This window comes from Acomys minous (assembly GCF_964271855.1).
Source record: "Acomys minous genome assembly, chromosome: 8".
Taxonomy (NCBI): domain Eukaryota; kingdom Metazoa; phylum Chordata; class Mammalia; order Rodentia; family Muridae; genus Acomys; species Acomys minous.
This window is the reverse complement of record NC_140489.1, coordinates 40,376,867-40,396,518: the sequence shown is the minus strand read 5'-3', so window position 1 is coordinate 40,396,518 and position 19,652 is coordinate 40,376,867. Positions and strand designations below refer to the sequence as shown.

The window sequence follows — 19,652 nt, the reverse complement described above, 5'->3', positions numbered from 1 at the left end:
TCAGGGCGAAGCTGTACGTGTGGTTGCTGGTGCTCAGCACAGTCGTGAGTCAGCTGAAGGGGCAACCAGCTGCTCTCGGTCGCAAATCCCTTCTCCCATCTCTCCCTCTGGCTGCTTTGGAGGTTTGTTTTGTTTTGTTTTTCGAGACAAGGTTTCTCTGTGTAGCCTTGGCTGTCCTGGACTAACTTTGTAGACCAGGCTGGCCTCGAACTCACAGCGATCCGCCTGCCTCTGCCTCCCAAGTGCTGGGATTAAAGGCGTGCGCCACCACCGCCCGGCTTGCTTTGGAGTTTTTGCATGGATCCAGAGTGGTCTTGAGTCCTCCACAGCTTGGATGAGCCAGAGTCCCCTCTCCCAGACTGCTAAGAAGAATAGCTAAGGTCCCTCAGCATTCAGGGTTTGTTTTTTGCTTTGTTTTGTTTTGTTTGTTTGTTTCAGAGACAGGGTTTCTCTGTGTAGCCTTGGCTGTCCTGGACTCGCTTTGTAGATCAGGCTGGCCTCAAACTCACAATGATCCGCCTGCCTTTGCCTCCCGAGTGCTGGGCTTAAAGGTGTGCGCCACCACTGCCCAGCTAGCACTCAGTATTACCATGTGTTTTAGAATCTCCTAGGAGAAGAAACTCCAATGTATTCTAGGCCAAGGATTTGTTACCTGTGAAAACTCCTTAGTTGCATTCCAGCGAGTTCTCCAGGCAGAACTGGGGAGTTGCTATGAGGAGGTCTGGGCATGCATCTCTTCTAGACCTCCAAGTTCTTGGCCAGTGTTGAGAAAGCAGTCAGCCTAAGGGAACACACAGAGAGAATATATTCCCTGTGTCTTTGGGGGCCATGCGATCCCCTGGCCATCACCAAAACAAACCGGCTGCAGCACCTGGTCGGCTCTCTCTGAGAGCAGACGCCAGGCCCTCACTGCTGAGCCATTGTGAGTCCTCTAGACAGCTGCTTTTGTATTGTGTGGTGGTGTAACAAGCTGCATATCTCCCTCATGAGAGAAAGTCTCCCACAGCATACTCTATGAAGGGTCTGGAAATTTTATATTGAATGACCAACTTTGTAGATACATTTTAAAATTTGATCACCATTAAGAGATAGAATATAGCTGGGCATGGTGGCGCACGCCTTTAATCCCAGCACCCTGAAGGCAGAGGCAGGCAGATCTCTGTGAGTTCGAGGCCAGCCTGGTCTACAAAGTGAGTCCAGGACAGCCAAGGCTGACAGAGAGAGACAGAGGGAAGTAGCTTAGCAGGTAAGAGCACTGTCTGCTCTTCTAGAGGCCCTGAGTTCAATTCTCAGCAACCACATGGTGACTTACAACCATATATAATGAGATCTGGTGCCTTCTTCTGGCCTGCAGATATACATGCAGATAGAGCACTCATATATAAAATAAATAAAATCTTAAAAAAAATTTTTAAGGAGATGCAATATAAAGCCCCATGTGGACAAAAATAAGGAATATACTAGTGCATGCCTAAATTATAACTATAGCAGTGTAGGCTTGAAGCCTGCTTCTTCTTCTTCTTAGTCAAAAACAAAACAAAACAAAAAAACCTACCACCGCCAACAAACAAAACAAAAATCACCAAAGAAACTAGCAAAAAACCTCTGGCCAAATTGTCTAACCTGCTTTAGCTTCACTGTCTCTTCCCTCTGGAAGGTAGGAATAATAATAATCCTTATTCTTTGAGGGTTAAAGGAAAGATCATGCATAAAAAGCCTGATAGACAAAAAGTCCTCCCTCTCCTATAAATAGCCAATACCTGAGTAAAGGTGCATGCCTTTAATCCCAGTGCTCTGGAGGCAGAGGCAGGCAGATCTCTGAGTTCGAGGCCAGCCTGTTCTACAAAGTGAGTTCCGAGACAGCCAAGGCTACACAGAGAAACCCTGTCTGAAAAAAGGAGAGACAGAGACAGAGAGAGAAGACCCAACATCTGTATCTGAGTACCTTTGACTTCCTAGAGCCAAGGGAAGAGGAACCAACCCATGGCTTGAATCCACTCACGTTGTGGGGTGAGTAAAAGCAGAGCGGCTGCGCCTATTTTCTTCTTGAGTGCTTAGCTCACTGTCATTAAATGGCAGTTCCTCAGGCATAGGGCTCATGTAAGACTGACCAGGGAGGTGCAACTATCTAAGCCCACAGGCTTTTGTTAGTTTAAGACTCTGAGACTGAGCCGGGCGGTGGTGGCGCACGCCTTTGATCCCAGCACTTGGGAGGCAGAGGCAGGTAGATCTCTGTGAGTTTGAGGCCAGCCTGGTCTACAAAAGCGAGTCCAGGAAAGCCAGGACTGTTACACAGAGAAACCCTCCCTTGAAAAACCTAAAAAAAAAAAAAAAGAATCTGAGATTGACTTTTATCTTGCCATGACTAGGGCCGTAATCTAAACGCTTATACTTGAGGGAAGTCCAGGCTTCTCCCTAACGTGTCCTTGGGTCTGCACTCAGGAACTCAGTCTGGGAGGGCTCCAGGTTCCGGGCACACCCCACTTGTTTCCTTTCAGTCCAGTGGTGCAGCTCTGTGGCCTCAGGCTGAGCGGGAAGAGAGCATTGCATCCGCTCGGCCAGTTGGTTTGCTCATCCCTCCAAGGCTATCTTGATGGAGTGTGTTTAGAAAATGTGCAGATAAGCCAGGAGTGGCGGTGTCATGCATGGTCACTGGGTAACAAGTGTCAGCTTCAGAGTTAGAAGCCTGGGGGGGTGGACCAGGAAGCTAACATTAAGTAGTTAGGCTCTGTGACTTCATCCTTCAGTCCTGGTAGGGACTTGCAGATGTTATAGAGTCAATGTCCTCAGGTACTAGGTAAAGGCAGGGAGGCTAGCTTGGTGTCACCTGATGAGATCAGCCCAACACTTCCCTTTGAACAAACTCCCCTGAGAAGTGAGGAGAAGAGACAAGTGGCCCTGCCCTGAGTTTCCTGGCCCAAGCTGTGTTTAAGAGACCTCCCACACCAGCATGGCCTCTGCACTCAGCATCACCATTCATTTAGACAGAAGCAAAGGTAGATGTCAAGGTGGTGGGAACAAGAGAGGGTAGTGGGATGCGTACAACATCTGCAGAGGGATGGCTACTAAAGGAGGGGAAGAGAACAAGCCTGGGGGTGTGTGTGACAGGAAATAGCAATGAAGGAGACAAATGTGTGTGTGTGTGTGAATGCCGGGCATGGTGGCGCACGCCTTTAATCTCAGCACTCGGGAGGCAGAGGCAGGCGGGTCGCTGTGAGTTCGAGGCCAGCCTGGTCTACAAAGCAAGTCTAGGACAGCCAAGGCTACACAGAGAAACCTTGTCTCAAAAAATGGGGGGAAAATGAATGTTACCAATGAAACCTTTTTTTTCCCCCCAAGACAGGGTTTCTCTGTTAGCCTTGGCTGTCCTGGACTTGCTTTGTAGAACAGGCTAGCCTCGAACTCAGAGATTTCCTTCCTCTGCCTCCCTGGGTGCTAGGATTATAGGCGTGTACAACCTTGCCCTGCTGAAACCTTTTATTTTATTTTTTAAAGGTTTATTTATTTATTATTATGTATATAATGCTCTGCCTGCATGTATACCTGCGACCTAGAAGAGGGCATCAGATCACATTATAGATGGTTGTGAGCCACCATGTGGTTGCTGGGAATTGAACTCAGGACCTCTGGAAGAGCAGTCAGTGCTCTTAACCTGAGCCATCTCTCCAACCCGAAACCTTTTATTTTTATGCTGACTAAAAAAATGGTGGTTGTCTCTTCCGATGTGAGCAGTGACGAGTGTAGTTGCTTCAAAGTGGCCAGTGAAAATGGCGGTGGCCGTAAGGGAAGGGTTGGAGAAGAAGGGAAGCCAGAGCTCCCAGACAGTAGCCCACGGAGTGGCCCTTGGAGATGGATCTCTCTGCCTCACACCTGCCTTTCTTGTGGTCTCTCTCAGCAATGGGTGACCAGCCGGCAGATGCGATTTGAAGGAGGATTTCAGGGGCGCTGCAACAAGCTGGTGGATGGCTGCTACTCCTTCTGGCAGGCAGGGCTCCTGCCCCTGCTGCACCGAGCACTGCACGCCCAAGGTGAGCCCACCCCACTACAGAGGACAGAAACGACCTCCCCAAGCACTGGTCAGTGGAGTGGCTGCGATTTTGAGAGCTGCTATAGAGCCTCGTGCCCTACAGGCTGTCTAAGCAGAGTACAGTTCAGGTCCCATGGCTTCAGCTAGCTCACACTGCCTCAGCCTGCCTGTGGTGGGATGAATGTCCCTCCGATGTGCCACTCCCTGTTATCTGAAGGGAGCATCCCCAGCCCTGCCTCAGGCCCCACAGTGGCGGGCTGGCTGCCATCCCAGCTGGGTGTGAAGCCACAGCTTCTGTCACAGAACTGTGCTTGGTCATCTCAGAATGATCCGCCCAATGTACACTCAGTCAAAATGGTGATAGGAAAAGCAGTTATAAAAAGGGGCAGAGAACCAGAACCTCTGAGAAAAGCCTGGCCACCTCCCGCTGAGTACATGTCACCGTTAGACATGTTTTATTTTGGGTCAGTAAGATAGCCCGGTGGGTGAAGGTGCCTGCTGGCAAGTCTGATGACCTGAGTTCAATCCCTGGGACCCACATGGTAGAACTAGAGAACTGACTCACAGAGTTTTATAACCTCTGCGTGCAATTCCCCTCCCCCACAAAATAAATAAATAGAACTTTTTAAAAGGAATGTTTTATTTTATGAATGCCCCTGCTCATGTTAGTGGTTTTGTTTTGTTTGGCAGAACTGAGGGTTGAAACTAGGGACGTCATGCATGCAAGACAAGTGCCCTGCCCCCCACCCACCCCTACCCCCAGCTACAACCCAGTGCCAGAAATGTTTCATTTTAAAGTCAGGGAGCTGACCTCCGAGTGCACCCCTAAGCAGCGGGACTAGAGAAATGCACGTTCCTTTCTGAGGAGACTCCACAGGGCACACAGGACAACAGGAAGGCTCCGATGGCACCTTTTGTCTCCATAGCCTCCGAGCCCTGGGAGGGGGAGTCGCGGCCACCCTGCTGGCATCCAATCTGTTCCCGCAGGGAGATCCCTTGGCCCAGAGGGAGACTTTCCTGTGGACTCAGCTGGGGGACTAATTGCTCAGAGGTAAAAGATGGGATTCTCTCCTGCTCGCTCCCACACCTAAGCCTCTTTGCCTTCCCTCCCCCACTCCTGAGCCCTATGCTTTAATTCCTTAATCTCACTGGAGTTATTGAGTTGCAGATGATTTAGATACTGAGCCAAGTACAGAGAGTCCCTGCCCTCCCTTCCCAGCTGGGGGGCCATCTGGTTTAGGCCTCAGACTACCCAGCACTCTGGCTTGATCTCTGTTAGGATGGCCAGGAAGGCCTTAGAGCAGTGGTTCTCAACATGGGGGTCGCGACCCCCTGGGTCCCATATCAGATATCCACATTACAACTCACAACAATAGCAGAATGCTAGCAATGGAAATGGAGTAATGGAAATAATCTTATGGTTGGGGGCATGTCACCACAATGTGAGGAATTATATTAAAGGGTCACAGCACTGGGAAGATTGAGAACTCTGTCCTAGAGGCTGACTTTCCTGAAAAAATAAGCTGAGGGTTTGGTGATCTCTCTCTATTTGGAGCTGGCTTATAGAAAGCCATAGATGTTGCTTCTTCGCTGTCATGGTGGCTCTATCATCATCATCAGAGACTTCCCAATCAGTCCCTGCACCAGGGTGTGTCACTTACAGCTTCTCATTTGATCCCCCAGACAGCCCTACGGCACCCAGACTTTCAGTGGTCCAGGCTTGCTTTATAAGCTGACTGCAACCTGTCCAGGTGGCTAGGTGGCTGGGACCCAGCTTGCATCACCCCAGATGCCTCTCCCCCAGGAAAAGTTACCCAGCTCATTTATAGCTACAAATACTAGCTGAACGGTGGTGCCGCACTGTTTAACCCCAGCACTTAGGAGGCTGAGGCAGGCAGCTTTCTGAGTTGGAGGCCAGTGAGTCCAGGACAGCCAGCCTTATGCAGAGAAACCCTGTCTTGAAAAACCAAACAGAAACAAAGGCATGCATGTTAGGTGCAGGAGGTGGCTCGCTGGTTAAGAGCATGTGCTGCTCTCACAGAAGGTCTGAGCTCAGTTCCAGAACCCACTTTGGGTGGCTTAAAACACCTAAACTCCAGCCTTAGTGGACCTGACTCCTTCTGGCCTCCAGGAAGGCAGATCTCAGTTGGAGGCCAGCCTGGTCTACATAGCAAGTTCTAGACCAGGGAGAACTACATAGTGAGACTCCGTCTCAAGAAACTAAAAAGTATTTATTATGACAACTATTATTTTGGATCACACTATCTACTAATAGTGTATTTTCTAGTCAGAAAACATGCACATATATGTGTGTGTGCTGTGCCGACATGGGTGTATATGTGAGTGTGCTGTATCTACTGCCGTCTCCCCAGCCCATGCACAGTCCACAGTCAGCAGCACAGCAGCGCTGTATCTACTGCCGTCTCCCCAGCCCATGCACAGTCCACAGTCAGCAGCACAGCAAGCGCTGTATCTACTGCCGTCTCCCCAGCCCATGCACAGTCCACAGTCAGCAGCACAGCAGCGCTGTATCCACTGCCGTCTCCCCAGCCCATGCACAGTCCACAGTCAGCAGCACAGCAGCGCTGTATCTACTGCCGTCTCCCCAGCCCATGCACAGTCCACAGTCAGCAGCACAGCAGCGCTGTATCTACTGCCGTCTCCCCAGACCATGCACAGTCCACAGTCAGCAGCACAGCAGCGCTGTATCTACTGCCATCTCCCCAGACCATGCACAGTCCCCACCAAGCCCTCACAGGCTTGTATCTAAAACATAATGCAAAAATGCATTAGTCCAACTTCAAAATTCCCCTTAGTCTATCACAGTCTCACATTTGTTTAAAAGTCCAGAGTTGAAAGTCTCTTCTGAGAGTCATGCAGTCTCTTAACTATAGTACTAAAAGTCAAAACCAAAAAGCAGATCAAATACTTCCAACAGGGTATACACTGCCATGTTCCACAAGGTACGGAAAGGAGTATAGTGAGGAAACACTGGACCACCTGGGCGAACTACCAGCTCTGCATCTCATGTCTGATGTCAAAGCACTCTTGAGGTCTCCAACCCTTTTCAGCTTCGTTGACTGCAACACACTTTTCTCTCGGGGTGGTTCCACACCATTACCAGCTCTCCTTGGCAGGTACCCCGTAGCTCTGACATCTTCAGCAACATCTTGGGGTCTCCATGGAAATCCAGGCTAATCCTTCACAGCTTCACACAGTGGCCTTTCTGGGCCTCCATGCAGGAACACCCCTGCCACACACCTGGCTTCAGCAGCTTTCCTTAGTCATGGAGGGAGATTTCATAACCCCTTTCTTCTGTCTTTGACTCTAAAGCCAGAATCACCTGGCAGAAGCTGCCAAGTTCTGCTACTTGCTTGGATTGGAACATGGCATCAGGAACTTTATTGACTGATCTATCTTTCCAACTCCTTGTAATGATAAACAATTAGATCCACTTAGCCATGTTTGTACTCGCTGGTGAGGGCATGTGTGGAGATCAGACCTGGTTCTCTCTGTTAGGCTGAGCAGGAAGAGCCCCTACCTGCTGAGCCATTTTCCTGGCTCTGTTATTATTTTCAAACTCTTTCTGTAGCTGAGGATGACCATGAACCTCTGAACCTTCTAAGTGCTGGGATTACATGCGTGTTACTGTACCTGGTTTACATAGTGCTGGGGTTAAAGGCACATGCTACTAGGCCTAACCTGGTTTTCTTTTCTTTTTTTTTTTTCCATTTTTCTTTCTTTGTTTTTTTGTTTTTTTGTTTGTTTGTTTGTTTTTTGTTTATTTTTTTGGTTGTCCTGGACTCACTTTGTAGACCAGGCTGGCCTCAAACTCACAGCAATCCACCTGCTTCTGCCTCCTGAGTGCTGGGATTAAAGGTGTGCGCCACTACATCTCAGCTCCAGTCGGATTTTCTTTTTCTTTTTCTTTTTTTTTTTTAAGATTTATTTATTTATTATTATGTATACAATGTTCTGCCTGCATGTACACCTGCAGCCATTGCTGGGAATTGAACTCAGGACCTTTGGAAGAGCAGACAGCACTCTTAACCTCTGAGCCATCTCTCCAGGACCCCAGCCTGAATTCTTTTTTTTTTTTTTTAAAGTTTATTTATTTATTATGATGTACACAGTGCTCTGCCTGCATATGCACCTGCAGGCCAGAAGAGGGCACCAGATCACATTATAGATGGTTGTGAGCCACCATGTGGTTGCTGGAACTTGAACTCAGGACCTCTGGAAGAACAGTCAGTGCTCTTAACCACTGAGCCATCTCTCCAGCCCAGCCTGGATTCTTTATGTTCAACTATTCTGCATTTCTGGGATGTTGCACTTCCCCCTTAATACATAGTTTACATCAGATTATTAGTATTTTGTGATTTTTGCACCTTTACTTCTGAGTTTCTAGTTTGATCTTTGTAAGTTTGGGATACTTTTTAAAAATGGCTCAGTGGGTAAAGGCGCCTGCCCCAAGGCTGATGACCTGACCAGTGGTAGTGCACTTGCCTAGCATTCACAACGTTCTGCATTTAATCCTTGTAGCACACATATACATATATATATGCATACACACATGTGCACACACGTACACACTTGTGTGTATAGTATAAGATACAGGATGTCTATATTATCTCTTTTTTACCACTTTAGGCATCTTTTTTTACCATTTTAGTTACTGGGAACATTTAAAAATTACATTTATACTATGTGTGTGTGTTCCTTCCTTCCTTTTTTTCCCTCCATTGTTTCCTCTGCCTTCCTCTCTTTCCCCCACCTTCCTCTCCCTCTCTAGTTCAAGTGATCCTCTTGACTCAACCTCCCAAATAGCTGAGACAACAAGTGTGTGTCTCTTTTTAAGGGAAAAAAAAAAAGTGCTGGAGAGGTAGCTCAGTGGTTAAGAACATCGGCTGCTCTTGGAAAGGACTCAGACATGGTGCCTCACAGCTGTCTGTAAGCCCAGTCCAGATTATATGCCATCTTCTGGCTTCCATGAATACCAGGCACATACTACACACAAGCAAGAACCCATACATATAAAAGTAAAATAAAAATAAAATGAACATTGCAGTTGCAAAAGCAAAATTATTGCCAGATGTGTCGTGCACACTTGTAATTACAGGAAGTAGAGGCAGATGGATCAAGACTTCAGAGCCATCATTAGCTACATAGTGAGTTCAAAGCCAGCCTGGGCTACCTGAGAGCGTGCCTCAAAGAAGAAAAGAAAATATTTTCTGTCTGAATATTGTATAACCAAATGTGGAATTTTCTCTTGCCATGTGCGGTATATGTGCATGTACATGCCTGTGTGTACACATGTGGTTATGGATAGAGACCAGAGGTTAGCATCTGGTGTCTTTCTCAATCAGTCTCCACCATATTTTTTGGAGATAGGGTCTCTCACCAAACCTGGAGCTCGCCAATTCAGCTAGACTGGCTAAACAGTGGGCTGCATGTATCCTCCTGTCCCCACATTCCCAGCACTGGGGTTACAGGCTTGTCGTGTTGCACCTGGCTCTACATGGGTGCTGGGATTTGAACTCAGGTCCTCATGCTTGCACAGGAGGCCTTGTGCCAAGTGAGCCGTTTCCCAGCCCCACTTATTGTGCTTATATTCTCGTCATCCACTGTATTCACCTTAGCCTTTCATAAGCTTTACCTAGAGGTTTTATATAGCCTTCCCTGTGAGTTTGGGGCCCTGTTCCTTTTCTCAGTTACCTTGTACCTCTGCTTAAACGAGATGTGTCACTGCTATTCAGAATGATGGTTGTGAAGATGGCCTAGCAGAACAGAAGTTGGTGCTTGAGGGTTATATGAAAACATTTGGTTAAAAAATTACAATAATTGAAACTATGTCGGGAAATGGATAAAAAACAAAAATGGTGAGCTTCCTTCCTTCCCCCTGCTCGTTAACTGTGACCCACAGAATTCCTTCACTGTATTGTCTGAACTTGAGAATGAAGGCGCCCAGGGCCTAGGGACGTAGCTTAGGGGTGGAGTGCTCGCCCAGCATGCGAAGGGCGCTGGATTCCGTATTCCGTTCCCCAGCATCAAAAGAAATGAAAAGAAAACCTAAACCCAGAACTTCATTTTCACATGGCTCCCAGCATGACTGGTTTTTGCTTGTGCTGTCTGTGACGCAGAGAGGTCAGCAGTGATGCATTCAGGGACAAATGTTCGGGAAGTTCTTTTGGACATGGATTTAGTTCAGGGTTAGAAAGGTCAGAGTAAGCAGTGTGACTTAACAAGTTGCAGAGAGGAGCTGGAGAAAATGCCCTCGCTGAGCAGCCACTGCTCGAGATTTGGTTTAGCACCATATCCACGCTGACTGGTGCACTTCCAGGCAAATGAAACTGCCGCTTAGCACTGTTCTTTGACACACATCCATCTTCGAGCGACAGGACACGTGATGAAGATGGCAAGCGTACCAACAATGAGTGGAATGAAACAGTAACAGTTGATGTCTGCCCCGCCTTTCTGACCCTCTGTCCTTCGCCAGGTGACCCTGCCCTCAGCATGAGCCACTGGATGTTCCATCAGCAGGCCCTGCAGGAGTACATTTTGATGTGCTGCCAGTGCCCAGCTGGAGGTCTGCTGGACAAACCTGGCAAGTAAGTGTCCTCCTGGGAAGGAGGGAGAGAGAAAGATGGACTGTGACACCCAGGCCATCTACCTGGGGTGTCCCGGCCCTTCAGCTCCTTATCACTGACATTGTGCTGGGAAGATGCTGCAGTTGGGGCAGCCGCCTCCGAGGCCACTGACCGTTCATTTCTGGCTACTCCTCAGAGTCCCCCAGCTCATATGCACCTCCCCATTGCCCCAGAGAGGCAAATGGTCTTCGGATCTGGTAGCTTTCCTTTATTGTTTTTGTTTTATTTTTTTATTTTTCCGAGACAAGATTTCTAGTGCCCAGGCTGCACTAGAACTAGCTCTGTAGACCAGGCTGGCTTTGAACTCAGAGATCGGCCTGCCTCTGCCTCTTAAGTGAAAGGTTGTGCCACCGTGCCTGGCTCGCTTTACCGCTTTGTTCTATGTTTTTGTCTCGTTAAGCCCATTTAACTAGAGTAGCGTATGGATGGAGGTGTGGATCGGTGGGGTGCAGCATTTGCCAAGGGCGTATGACGCTCTGGGGTCAATCCTGAGCACCGTGAAACAGCAAAATAGAATAGGCTATCAAACCAGTGAGTGTTGTAAACAAATCATAAGCCAACAACTATTTTAGAGTAAATTAGATGACTAAATGCAAATCTGGGGTGCTGTGCATGGTACAGTAAATGGAAAAGGTAAATAAAATATGAGATGTTCTGTTACACTACACCACACACACACTACACACACACACACACACACACACACACACACACACACACACACACACATCCATGCTGCCACTGGGAAAAAGACCTGACCCAACAATTTATCAAGAGGAGTGTGGTTGATTTCTACACATTTTGTGATTTTTTTTTTAAGAGAAATACATTAATTTAGTACAGCCACTAGAAAGCCCTTTCCAGACAGCTGGAAAGACCAAACAACAGCTCCCATGGCTGAGCATGTGGCTCACCCCTGACTGTGTACTGGCCTAGAAGTGGGAAGCCCTGAGGTCCGACCTCACCACTGCAAAAACAAAACAAAATAACAGAATGGAAAACTAGAGTCCCATAGTTGGGCAGAGATGGAAAATGCTGGGAACAGCCGTGCTTTCTCTGGCCCTGTATATAGAGAAGGGTCCCAAGCACAGTTGTATCACAGGCCTGTGGAGTCATGTGGCAGTATTTGGGGAAGCTGGTAGGAAGGGATGGGGTCATCTCAGAGCTGTCTGTCCTTGCAGGTCACGTGACTTCTACCACACTTGCTACTGCCTGAGCGGCTTATCCATCGCCCAGCATTTCGGAAGCGGAGCCATGCTGCATGATGTGGTCATGGGTGTACCTGAAAATGCTCTGGTAAGGCAGGTAGGGGGTTCAATGCCCCTTTTCTGCACGGTCTTCCAGGTCAGGGGACCTAATTTCAGAGTAGCCACTTGCATCCTGCAGAGCTGGCTCTGTTTCCTGTGTGGGCAAATTGGGAAACTCACAGGCCCCACCCTCCTGGCACCCTGCAGCCTGAGTAGTGAGGGTGTGTGTGGAGGAAATGCAGGGCCAGGCAGAGGCAGGATCTCAGCGGTCTGAACTGGCGGCAGAGGTATTGTGACTTTATTCCAGCCCACTGCTGACCACAGTTCCCCCTCTAAGGCAAGCATAGTTGTTATTCAGAGCCCGGGGACCTCTAGCATGGGCGGGGTGCTCCACTCAATTGTGGCTGGCTTCATCTCTCAGCATCTCAGATGCTCTCTTCAGAGACTGACCACTGCCGTCCTGCAGTAGCACATGCATTTGTTTTTGTGTGTGCGTGTGCTTCCTCCATAAGGTGGCAGCCGAAGGCTAGGGGTGTAGGTCCATGACAAGATGTGCCTATATCACCCTCAGCTCAGCCCCTCACCACACGGAAGGAACAGGATGTTGCCCACTGTGGCCTGTGCTACGCATCCTGGCAGAAGGGGACACTCTGTACCTAGATGTGTGCAGCCGAGACTGTCCACAGTGGCCACATGACAGAGTCCATCAGGCTGTCATGACCACCCATACTGTGATGTTCTACCTCCAACAGATATAAATACTGAGACTTAATCTTTTCTTTTTTTGGTTTTTCGAGATAGAGTTTCTCTGTGTAGCCTTGGTTGTCCTGGACTCGCTTTGTAGACCAGGCTGGCCTTGAACTCTCATCGATCCACCTGCCTCAGCCTCCCCGAGTGCTGGGAGTAAAGGCGTGCGCCACCACGCCCAGCCTGACTTAATCTTTTCATCTGTCTTTTATGTCTTTGCTTCATTTGCGTTGGGAAATATTTTAAGCAGAAGTGCAAATAGATGACAGATAGAAGAAAAGTCACTATTCTTTTTGTCACGGTCCCACAGTGGGATGGCTCAGTGGGTGGCTCAGTGGGCTGTCACGCAAGGCTGATATCCTGAGCTCAGTTCCTAGAACCCACGCTGTAGTAAGGGGAATTGTTATCTGACCTCCACCTAAATGCTTTGGCTTGTGGGTGCCCTGTACCGATTGATATTTATTTTTAGTATAATGTGTTTTTCAGTTTATGGGTTTTTTGTTTTTTGGGTTTTTTTTTGTTTTTTTGTTTTTTGGTTTTTTGTTTGTTTTTTGTTTTTGTTTTGAGAAAGGGTTTCTCTGTGTAGCCTTGGATGTCCTGGACTCGCTCTGTAGACCAGGCTGGCCTTGAACTCACAGCAATCCACTTGCCTCTGCCTCCCGAGTGCTAGATTTATTTATTTATTATGCATACAGTATTCTCTTCCTGCAAGTGTGCCTGCTTGCCAGAAGAGGGTACCCGATCCCATTAGATGGTTAGGAGCCACCATGTGGTAGCTGAGAATTGAACTCAGGACCACTGGAAGAACAGACGGTGCTCTTAACCTCTGAACAATCTCTCCAGCCCAGTTTGTGTTTTTAAATATAGTGGCCTCATGAAATTCGTTAGGTTGCTTATGGCCCCGCCCCCATTTCAGACAGTGTGTCACTCTGCAGTGCTGGCTGCAGAACTCTCTGTGTAGCCCAGGATACTCTTGAACTCACAGAAATTCACCTCCTTTGCTTCCTGTGTGTTGTGGATAAAGGTGTGTACCACCGTGTCCAGCTTCCTCCTCCCTTTTCATCTCTCAGAAACAGACGGTGGCTCAGCTGGTCCGCTGCTCTCCTAGCTCCGCCCCCCCCTTCATCCCTCAGTATATAAACAAGCACGGCGCTGCACACCTGTCTTCCCAGTACTTGGGAAGTGGAGATCAGAAATTCAGTCATTCTTGGCTGCACTCCTTTCAGATAGAGGCCAGCCTAGGTAGGCTACATGAGACCTTGCCTAAATAAATGAGGGGCTGGCAAGCTGGCTGAGCAGGTCAGGGTGCTTGCTGCCAAGCCTCAAAACCTGAGATCACTCTGGAACCTGCACAGTAGGAGAAAACCAATGCTCCTGACCACGCGCACGTGCAAGACAGAGGACGGAAGGAAAGAAGGAAGTTTAAAATCTTTTCTGTGCTTATACCCTCCTCCTCTTCACTCGTGAGACGGACCCAAATACTGCTCTAAAATTCTGCCCTGCCTCAGATCCTGTTTCTTTTGGATTTTTGTGATGTAGGGAAATAATGTAAAAGAATTGAAATACGGCCTGACACTCCTATCCTCAAAGGAGTTGTGGTCCCCTCCCACCCCCTCAAGACAAAGTTTCTCTGTATAGCCGTGGCTGTCTTGAACTCACTTTGTATACCAGGCTAGCCTCAAACTCACAGCAATCTGCCTGCTGATTTCTTAGTTGTGGTGTAAATACACACTCATTGTTTTCATAACTGAAGCACATGAGAAGAGGCCCTTTGTTGTTGCTGTGTTCTGGCAGCCACAGCCCCTCCTCACAGCTGTGAGCAAGTTGTGACAGGAGATTTGAGACGCTTTCGTGCACGGCGCTTTGCTCATGTGTTACAGGTTAAGCATTCCTGATGTGAACTTTTGAATCCAAAATGCTTTAAAAGCTAAAACTTTCCAAGTATCATATTAGCAGTCAAAAAGTTTTAAAGCCAGGAGTGGTTGTGTCTATCTGTAATTGCAGCACTGGGGAGGGACATATCCTGTCCAAAAAAACCAAAAAACAAAAATAAAAACACTCATTCCATAAAGAATGAAGCCAGGAGAATGGTCACAACTGGAGCCACCATAGTAAGTGAATGGAGTAGTCTCGGGGAGACACATATATGGCACATGAACATGTATGTATCTATGACATGAAACTAGAAAGCAAACCGTGCTGGGGGTTAGTGGGGGAGGGGCGCTAAAGGGAGGGAGGCGGGGACTACCTGGGGGGATGCGCTCATCACAGTGCACACCTGGCGGGATGTGCTCATCACAGTGCACACATGCACACACTTTAAACATCGAAGTGCCCTTCCTCCCCTCTCATTGTCTCCTCTCCTCTTATTTTGTTTTTGCTTTTTTGAGACAGGGTTTCTCTGTGTAGCCTTGGCTGCCCTGAAACTCTGTAAACCATGCTGGCCTCGAACTCACAGAGATCCGCCTGCCTCTGCCTCCCCAGTGCTGGGATTAAAGGTGTGGGTTACCACTGCCTGGCCTCTTTTTTTCCTCTTTTATGTTTGATCTGAGCTCCATATATGAGAGAAAATACGCTCTTTCTATGTCAGAGGTCTCAGGAAGAGAAACAAAGGGGACGATGGAATTGTATGCACCATGAAAGCCAGAAGGGTCACGATACGGGGAGCCGGGAGCAGCAGTAGCGGGGTGGGACAAAGCATAATGACAGGATGCATGGAAATGTCACAACAGAAGGCAGATGCGGCAGTGCACACCTATCACCCGAGCATTTAGGAGGCAGCAGCAGGAAGACCAGGAGTTCAAGGCCAGCCTTGGCTAGATGAGACTGTTAAAGACAATGAAAGAAAGAAAATGCTTAAACAAACTCAGGACTTTGTTAATAAGAAACAGATTTAGTAATTTTAAAAGTTACAATGCTTAAGAAAAAGGTTTTGAACCAAGGATGTAGGTTAGTGGTGGAACACATGTGCCACACACACAGTTTCTCCCTTCAGGGTTTTAGATAAAGACAATTAACTGGTAAAGTCTATGTGAATATTCCAAATCCAATAAACTCCAAATGTATTTCAGATAAATATAAGCATTTCCTATGTCATTAAGTATTCAAAAGCACATATTTATTTATTTTAGATTTATTTTATTTATTGTATATGAATGCTTTATCTGCCAAAGAAGGCATCAGATCACATTATAGATGGTTGTGAGCCACCATGTGGTTGCTCGGAATTGAACTCAGGACCTCTGGAATCATCACTCCAGCCCCTGAAAGCACATATTTAGATGGCTGTATAATATTCCCCTGTGATTGTGTACTGTGAGAGGTTTTGCACATCTGGGCCTGGGATAAACCTGTGTCTATCACTCGCACTCCCTAGTCTAAGTTCTGCCGGGTGCGTTCAGCAGACCACGGGCGGGCCTCTGGTGATGAGTTCACGTCTGTTCTCTTCACAGCAGCCCACTCACCCTGTGTACAACATTGGGCCAGACAAGGTGATCCAGGCCACCACGTACTTTTTGCAGAAGCCAGTCCCAGGCTTTGAGGAATGTGAAGATGAGGTGACCTCAGATCCTGCCACCGACTAGAGGACCCCATGGCTCCCCCCAGCTCCCCTCTCAGAAAAGGTTTCTCCGTTGGGTACACAGCACGCTCTGTACTATGTGAGCCTCGGCCACTGTGGAGTTGTGGTTTCTTTGTCCTTTCCTGTCAAACAAAACAAAGCCATCAGGTCTGGGTTTGGAATACACAGTGGTGTGATTTTTAAAATTATTTTCATACCTGTCAAACCAAAACTCTGGGAGCCCGTGCAGTGGGGTTGAAGAGCAGTGCATGGTGGGAAGAAGGAGCCTCTCTTGGCAGCCAAGCAGCCTGAGCTGCCATGCTGCAATGGAGAGGCTGATCTGTGATAATCTCAGCATCCCAGCCACTGCTGTGACACCCATCTATACACCGCCATTTAGTCACCAGATGGGCACCCCCTCGGGTATAAATGCCAGCTCCATGCCAGGGTGGGGCTGTGGATCTCTGGAAGAGCACTGGACTACAGTAGGGCGTACTTCCGTTTTCTCCCCTACCCCAGCCACCTGCAAAGGATAGGGCCTGGGGATGCAGAAGGGTCTCAGATTGAGCCCTCCCCCAGCACGGGAGACCTGAGCCACACATCTCTCCAAGGCCACGCTTGGTGCGAGCAAGATTGTTTTGCCCTAGGTATGATGACTAGACCCAGGTAACCAATTATGAGTGGAAAACCAACCTCTAGGTCACTCTGGGCCAGAGGAAGCAGCTTCCCCCAGCGCCCAGTTCCTGCCTCTCCCATCATGTACCAGGAGAGGCCGTCCTCCAGCAATGTGCAGGCCAGGCTCTTTCTGGTCCTTCTTTCTCCCTGTCCACCCACCCTAAGCCAGGGTGGTCTTTTCTCGTCTAGAGTATTAACACTACTAAGGCTTCCACCTTAATTGGTGACTCAGGATTTATTCCTGCCCTGTCCACTCCAGGCTCACTGAAACAGAATCAAGTGCTAGGCAAGCTGGCTGCTGTGGGGACGGTACCCTCAGGTGGTAGGGCAAGCACTGCCAGTGTGCCGGATCCTGGAGCTGCCTCTGCACTGGCCCTTTCCGTTGGTACAGTGCTGAGTTTGGTCGTCTGTCCACTGCTACAGTCACAGCAAGCTTATGTCACTGTCCCATCTTTCCTGTGAGCAGGCAGACAGGAGCTTGACCTGCAGCATGAGGCTCTTTCCCCAAACCACCAGCCATGTGCTGCCTCTGATTCCCTATTGCTTTGGTCTACTGGGCTATGTATTACCTCCTTGAAATAATAAAAGAGTAACATTTTCTATGCCTTTTTTGTTTTTAATTTTTAAAAAATGTGTGTGTGTGCGTGTGTGTGCACATGCACATCTAAAGACCAGAAGAGGGCATAAAAAATCCTTTGCATCTAGAGTTACAGGCAGTTGTTAGCCAGTTCAGTGTGGGGTAATGGAAACAAAATTCAGATCCTTTGTTAAGCAGAGCAAGCGCTCAGCCATTGAACCTTCTTTCCATCCCATTATGCTACCTCTTCTGTCCATACAAGAACGTTCCTTCAGGATGCTCAAGCGCCCTGAGGATTTTCTGTCTCCTGCATGTGACTGAAGGAAGCAGAACTGCATTCGGCCTTGCACACCTTCTCCTCCACACACTGAATTATGGCATCTGTTGCTGTCTCCAACCTGACCATGGAGGAGTCTGTGTTCTGGCACTGTCCAGGGCTGGTGGGTGGACATCCTGGCTATAGGTAGGGATTAGCATGGGTAGAGCTGGGATCCTGTGGTTACTAGAAGGGACTCCCTCATAAGAAAGGGCAAGGGCAGCCTGGTCTACAAAAGCGAGTTGAGGACAGCCAAAGCTACACAGAGAAACTCTGTCTTCAAAACCAAAAAGAAGAGAGGAGGAGGAGGAGGAGGAGGAGAAGGAGGAGAAGAAGAAGAAGAGGAAGAAGAAGAAGAAGAAGAAGAAGAAGAAGAAGAAGAAGAAGAAGAAGAAGAAGAATGGGCAGGAGGGCAGGATTCTGTGGTTTGTCCCTTGGGGAAGGAGGAGCCCTCAGAGGAAACTGTATCCATGCAAATAACCCAGAGCCACATTCTGAATGCAGCTCCCATCCCCTGGCAATGTCATTCTGCTAATAAAGGTTTGGGTTGCAATCCAGCATATACAAGTTTACCTGTCCACCATTGACAATAGGAGAAGACTCAGCACCAGAAGCCTAAGATAGTGAAAATCTGCAGTCACAACTGGGGTTGAGAAACCATGTTGGTCTGAGATGTCTTCCCAGGAGCAGGGCCCAGAGAGTTGGTGGAGCTGGGCTGGGGAGAGGGGAGGGTGCATGCTGAATGGTTGGCTCCAGGTTTGTACTAACATTTCTCTAGAATTTCTTCTCTGAAGAACTTCCCAGCTCAGCTTTTGGGTGGGCCTGGAGAGAAATCTCAGGGTTTTGTTTTGTTTTGTTTTGTTTTGAGTCAGGGTTTCTCTGTGTAGCCTTGACTGTCCTGGAACTCGCTCCGTAGACCAGGCTGGCCTCAAACTTACAGAGATCTGCCTGCTTTTGCCTCTCAAGTGCTGGGATTAAAGGTGTATGCCACCACGCCCCGCTTTGATGAGTGGCTTTCTTGGTTTTTGTTTGTTTGTTTGTTTGGTTTTTCAAGACAGGGTTTCTCTGTGTAGCCTTGACTATTCTGGACTCACTTTGTAGACCAGGCTGGCTTTGAACTCACAGTGATCCACCTGCCTCTGCCTCCCGAATGCTGGGATTAAAGGCGTGCGCCACCACTGCCCGGTGATGAGTAGCTTTCTAAAACTGTCCTTTCATTGTAGCCTTATTCAAGTCAGTAACATCAGGTGAGAGTCTAGCCAATAGCTCTGTGGACATAGCCAAGGTCAAACTAAGAGAAGAACTTCCAGCCCCTGCTTTTTCTGTCCTTCACCGTAGCTCTGATGTGAGACTCCTCCCCTGACATCCTCCCCATCTCCATCATAATTGATCTTGTTCATCCGAGATTCCCAAGCATCCCAGGTCAGGTCTGAGACTCCTCCTCTTTGCTTAGTTCTGCACCTGCGCAGTTGACAGCAGCCCCGCACACACCTACCTGGTGGCAGAGCCCCCATAGCTGCCTTCAGAAAGGAATGCACATGTCTGGAGCCAGAGAACTAGCCTAAGCCACAAAGTCTTGCAGAAGCCCATCTTCAAGTGGTCCTCATTTCAGGTCGTGCCCTTGGCTGTCCTCGGCCAGCAGCCCCGTGTGTTTTCTGGGTCTCAGAACTCAGGAGTGCAGAACCTATTCTTGTGGATTCTTCGGAAGCACAAAACAGCAGCGTATCTTCCTGTGTCAGCACTACAACAATAGCATAAAGCCTGCCCAAGCCACCAGGCCATGGGGGTGTTAAAGACTAAACGCTCGGAACAGGTGCCTCGGCCGAGGAGCCTGGAGGAGGAAGAAAACTACGGTGA

At 48.4% G+C, this 19,652-nt stretch overlaps 1 protein-coding gene across 1 annotated transcript in view; it reads left to right on the top strand.

The window, feature by feature from the left end:
- Positions 1–17,504, top strand: part of LOC311604058 (protein farnesyltransferase subunit beta) — a 75,351-nt gene extending 57,847 nt beyond the window's left edge. The window contains exons 9-12 of the mRNA XM_084793572.1: positions 3,896–4,028; positions 10,524–10,635; positions 11,856–11,970; positions 16,121–17,504. Coding sequence (XP_084649698.1) covers positions 3,896–4,028; positions 10,524–10,635; positions 11,856–11,970; positions 16,121–16,252 — 492 coding nt within the window. The 3' untranslated portion in view covers positions 16,253–17,504. The remainder of the gene's footprint in view (positions 1–3,895; positions 4,029–10,523; positions 10,636–11,855; positions 11,971–16,120) is intronic.
- Positions 17,505–19,652: the final 2,148 nt, after the last annotated feature.